Source organism: Nymphaea colorata, chromosome 11 (assembly GCF_008831285.2).
Source record: "Nymphaea colorata isolate Beijing-Zhang1983 chromosome 11, ASM883128v2, whole genome shotgun sequence".
In the NCBI taxonomy this organism is placed as follows: domain Eukaryota; kingdom Viridiplantae; phylum Streptophyta; class Magnoliopsida; order Nymphaeales; family Nymphaeaceae; genus Nymphaea; species Nymphaea colorata.
Window position 1 is genome coordinate 8,517,011 of NC_045148.1, and position 5,586 is coordinate 8,522,596.

Below are 5,586 nucleotides of genomic sequence, written 5' to 3' on the forward strand. Positions count from 1 at the left end.
ACGAGTTTGTCGAGCCTTAATCGAGTCGAGCTCGAGCTCAACATATAACTGCTGAATCAAGCTAGAACTGCTTTCGTCGAACTACTCTTGAGCTTGATGTTTCATTAGTCCAGCCAATATCGAACTGACTGAACTCATGTGTGAATGTCAATTCTATTCAAATGAGTTTGTGAAGACTTAATCGAGTGGAGTCCAAGCTCAACACGTAATGATGAATATCAATTCTATCAGAGTCCAGCTCGAACTCGAACTCAACACAGTTAAGTCGAGCTTGAAGTAGAACCCAACACATAACTGTGAACTGCTTCTATTGAGCTATTTCCAAGCTCGAATTGAGTTAAGCTCCTCAAAGTTTCATTAGTGAAGCCTAGCTCGAGGTTACTGAAGTGGGCTCAACTGGGCTCGTGTTAACCCTACCCAAAAGTTGTAATCCGTTGGAATTTTTTACCAAGTCATTGGAATTCCATTTTTAGGAAAATTTTAGCGCCTGAAATGTGGCCTCCTCGCGCTCGTAATCATGAATGTGTGGCTCTGCGCAACCATGCATCTCCAGTCAGACGATGGCCTATCTCTTCATCTCAAGATGCCCCACGCGCCCCTTTTCTCTTCAACTTCTTCCCACCATCCCCACCCTCTCCCTCTCCCTCTCACAGGCAACTCCTCCCCATGGCTGCCACATCTCCGGCTGCTACACTCACCCCGTCTCAGGTATTAGTTGATCAGAAGACCACATAGCTGAAGCTCGCCCTGAAATTTCTGAAGCAATTAATCTTCCAATCCTTTCATATGAACGAACTTATGGGTTTCTCTTGTGGGTGTTTGCTTATTTCAATTTCTTCTTCTAGATTTCTTCGAGCAAATATGGTGCGTTCCGCCCTCTGGAATCGCCGGCTCTGAGAACTAAGAGCCGCGGAAGCGGCGCGAAGGATGGCCGCGGGAGGGTCATCTGCCAGGCGACGAGCATCCCTGCCGACCGGGTGCCGGACATGAGCAAGCGCCAGCTGATGAATCTTCTTCTTCTTGGTGCCATATCTCTGCCTACAGCCGGAATGTTGGTTCCCTACGCCACGTTCTTCGCGCCCCCTGGGTGACTCTCTCTATCTCTCTCGCTCTCTCTCTTGAAATTTAACTTGATTTTCAAACCCGTTCTGGATTCTAACTGGATTTGGATGTATAAGTGATTATGCCAAGTATGGGGCGCGATTCTATGTGAAGATTGCTTTTGTTCTTACCTTGAGGCAACTGCTGTTACTTTACTGTTGTGATCTAGCATTACTTAGCGATCATGAACGGTTGAAGTATTACATTTTTAATCGGAGAGATGCCAATTATGCACTGGAAGAGCTTTTATTTGGATATTTTGGTATAGGAAGTTTTCCCGTATTTATGCAAGGCTGTCAAGTTGCTTCACTTAGAATGACGTGTAGGGTGGCACGTTTATTTAATTAGAAATAATGCCAAATGTGAACTTTTAAATGTGACATTTGTTTCGTATCTTACGCAAAGAGACTGCCACATTTTTGGACAATATATAAAAAGCTCTTTGCGTGTCGTGGAAGATGTAGGGAACTGAACAGTGATCTTTTTTTTCTAGTGTTGACTGTTTTACTAAAGCAGGAAGCAGGATTGGAAGATTTTGGTAGTATTTAGGTTAATCGAGCATTAATTATGTGTTAGTAGCGGAGAAAATCAATGTTAGAAAATGAATCTCTTTCTTGTTTCTTTGGACTTTCCGGCTAGTTGTTTGTTTTACTCTGCCTAATCGGCCTTGCTTGATTTCCTGATATTGACTCTTGGAAAAACTTTAAGTTCAACCAACTAGATGTAATAGTCAACAGTAAAATGATTGTGCTTATCTATCATAGATAATTCTTAGTGGAGAGGTTATCTTATTGATGTTGATAGCCGATAGTTACAAGGATGAAGAACTTGAATTTCTAATTAAAAGCTTTGAGAGCTTTTACTTGTTGCATGTTAAAAGGTAGTTTACATGGTCTGAATTATGTTTTCTGGTGGGAGACCAGATCTGGAGGTGGTAGTAGTGGAACTTTTGCAAAGGACGCCCTTGGAAATGATGTCTTAGCTGCTGAGTGGCTGAAGACACATGGACCTGGTGACAGAACACTTACTCAAGGATTGAAGGTGATCTCCTGAATTGCTCTTACCATTAACTGCACTTTATTTCAGTAAATTGTTCGTAAGATTTAATTGTACTAGTAAGTTAGCAGAAACATGGAATTGCACTAGGCTGTTTCCTTAGAACTGCCAAGGTTTAAACTATACTCTAGTTCACCTTTCCTTTCTAAGCCATGGGGAATCTAACTGTTGCTGCAGAAAATACAAAGGAGTTATCTTCCATATTGCAGTCATTTTCACAGAAAGGTTGTGCATGGAAACTCAAGCTTGTTTTAGGAGGCATTCCTGTTTGGTGGCTTCAGATAGCATGTGAACCCCATAGGATGTAGTGATCCTAGGCTGTGGCAGATAATATCATATGAAAAAAAGGAACTATCTGATTTGTGTTATTATGAGGGGTAGATGACCAGAGAGCTCATGGGTTGGAGTTAGTTTGAACAATCTTTCTTTCTGAATCTGTTTTAATGTAATCCCTTCATTTTAACCTCCAACGTTTTAACTTTCACTTTTTTGAGGAGCTTGTTTATGACCTGGTCTTAGACACCCTGGACATGGAAGTTTGCTGCAACTGTGCTTAAACTGTTCCTTCGTGAATACATCTTCTCCCCTTCAAAAGGCAACTTGCCTGATGGCTTTCTTTTTTTTTTTCTTTTTTTTTTTTTGAAGTAGGTGGCTGATACCCACTTTTTAAGTGACTATGTAACCATCTCCATCAAAAGAAACAAGTCTGTCCCATGTTGTTTACTCTAGATCTCATGCCAGAACTAAAGAAACTTTCCAATATGGTTCTGGCATATCTTACTGCATAATGAAAATCATAGGACTGGAATGGGAGGATGGGGTTCTGCATCAATTTTAATAGAACACAGTTCAGAAAACAAAAAATATATATATCAAATTCAACCCAGAGTATTTTGTTTCCACTGAGAACCATTTTACCATCTATGTTCCTGTTTTTGGTCCATCTTCTTTAGATTTGACTTCCATTTTTTTCTTTCAGTTCAGAGATGACATACTCTAAGTTCTTATCATTGCTTACATAGACAGGGCTAGCTTGTCTGGACCCCATTGTGTGACATTTTCGTTACTTACAGATTGTAGTGTTTTATTTTACCACGGGATCTAGATTGGACGAGCATGTTGGTGGTGAGAACTTTGGATGTGCAGAAAGCATGTAATGCAGCTTCGCTGTTTGGTCTAGTAGGTGGATGCATAATGTGCAGCTGTGTGTGTGTGTGTGCGCGCGCATGTGTGTCCACATGAAGTTCTTTTGCTTTATAATCCTCACGGGCCTCTGTTATCAAGTGTGTGCATGTGTGTGTATTGTTATAGACCCATGTTTTTCAGTTGTATTCATAAGACCATTTGTCAAATACTTGATTTACAGGGAGATCCTACCTACCTTGTGGTGGAGAATGATAGGACACTAGCTACATATGGCATCAATGCTGTTTGCACCCACCTTGGTTGCGTTGTACCATGGAATTCAGCTGAGAACAAGTTTATCTGTCCTTGCCATGGTTCACAGTACAACAATCAAGGGAAGGTTGTTCGTGGGCCTGCACCACTGGTAAGGCCTAAGATTATGATCTGTCCTCTGTCAGTTCTTTTTTCTTTCTTCAGCTTATGTAGCATCTACTATCCTGCCAAACTCGCTTTTGATAACTGAAACAAGGAAAGTTGCTCTAGAGCTTTTAAAAACCATAGTGCCAAATATCGTTCTCGGGTTGTTATCGGTGAGATTTTTCTCAGGAATTAATTGGGATGTTTTGTTTTCCTTGGAAATTTTCTCAGAATTCAAACAATTAAATACACACACCCACACACACACACATATCAAATAGGAAACTTTTGAAAGTATGGAACTTTCAAAAGGATGTTTCTCTACCGATTTTCTTAAATGTTCAGAAAGTTCAACATAGTTATTAAAATGTTAAGGGAGCCCAAAAAAGTCTACGGTTGTGTTTGGATGACACCTTGAAGAAATGGTTTTTGAGAAAACCAATTTTCTTAATAGTTTTGAAAACCTGGTTTATATATCTGTGTGACATGGTAAAAGTCGTTTTGAGGATCTATCTGTATGCACCCTAATACATTTAAGAATGTCTTTTTTGAAAGATCTTGTGGAAACATCACAATATTATCAAAATATGTTTAGATATTTCATTATGCTATTAATTCCAAAGTATTGCAATTTTTTCCCTTTTTTCTATTTCACTTGTTCGCATTTTTATCACGATATTTTAAGGATATTGTTGATGGTTGTGAATGTATTTAAACGTTCTTTATAAGTAGTAAGTGCGTGAGGAGCCTCAACAATGCTGAAGTTGCAGCAGTAGCAGAAAAATTTGTTACTTTGAGGGGCATGCCTGTTTTGCATGTTAGGGATCACCTTAATGGTTTGGTGCAGTTACTAATTTTTAGAATAACTGCAAATTTTCTGACTACTAACTTTCTTTCTGCAGTCTCTTGCGCTTGCGCATGCTGATATTGATGATGGCAAAGTAGTTTTTGTGCCTTGGGTTGAAACAGACTTCAGAACTGGTGAGAACCCGTGGTGGGCTTAGATTCAAAGCTTGAACTTGATGAAGTGCTATCAATTGTAACTCAGTGTCATCAGCTGGCTCAACTGCTACCTTTTGTACTTTTCTCTGTATTCTTCTCCATTCCTGTAACATAAATTTGTTGCTGCAACAATTTTATTTGGAGAAAGAGTCATATAATGTTTGAATATGCTTCTTTAGAACCTCTTTTTCCTTTTAATTGTCTCTTTCTTTTCTGTGGGTTTGTAAAATATAGTCCTGATATGATGGATGGCAGTGGGAATAGGAGGTGATCGACCTGGAAGTATAGCATTCGATCAGATATTGAAAAACAATTTTGAACCCAGATAGAGTGGGTTTACTGCTTCTAGAGTTTTGCCGTACTACAGACCACCAATTGTAGATGGAAAACTTCCCAATCCATTACCGCTTATTTACTGGAATTGGATTTGCTTTTCCTGGCTGACTGGTTGAAGATCAGCAGGTTAACCATGTTGAGTAAGAGTGCCTACTGTAACTCTTTTTTTCTTTTCATGGTCTACCGCCATACATAATTTGATTATGGACGATATATCCAGCATGATTCCCTTGCCCGATCATCAGCTTTGAGATCGTCTAGTTCCCTTGAAGACAGAAACCATGGCTGAATTGCAATCACTAGCTGCAGGAGAGCGGAGCTGATATAGATCTTGCAATGTTCAACACAGAACACAAACGGCAATCCGATCTTCGCTTTTGCTGAAAATAGTAGACCATAATCTAGAGAAGACAACAGAAAGTCATTCGAATTTTTCCTTCTTTTACATACAAGTGCTTTGAACCGCACATAGTGATCGCTTGGACCTGTATCACACCAACAGTGACGCTCAGTTATATGCATCGGCTTGTTTCATAACATCATCTCACA

General features: G+C 39.8%; 1 protein-coding gene across 1 annotated transcript; it reads left to right on the forward strand.

The window, feature by feature from the left end:
* Positions 1 to 550: 550 nt before the first annotated feature.
* Positions 551 to 4,882, forward strand: LOC116264773 (cytochrome b6-f complex iron-sulfur subunit, chloroplastic-like). The gene is made up of 5 exons (XM_031645155.1): positions 551 to 708; positions 846 to 1,087; positions 2,025 to 2,142; positions 3,524 to 3,706; positions 4,602 to 4,882. The coding sequence occupies exons 1-5, from the start codon at positions 667 to 669 to the stop codon at positions 4,701 to 4,703; spliced, it is 687 nt and encodes a 228-aa protein (XP_031501015.1). The 5' UTR covers positions 551 to 666; the 3' UTR covers positions 4,704 to 4,882.
* Positions 4,883 to 5,586: the final 704 nt, after the last annotated feature.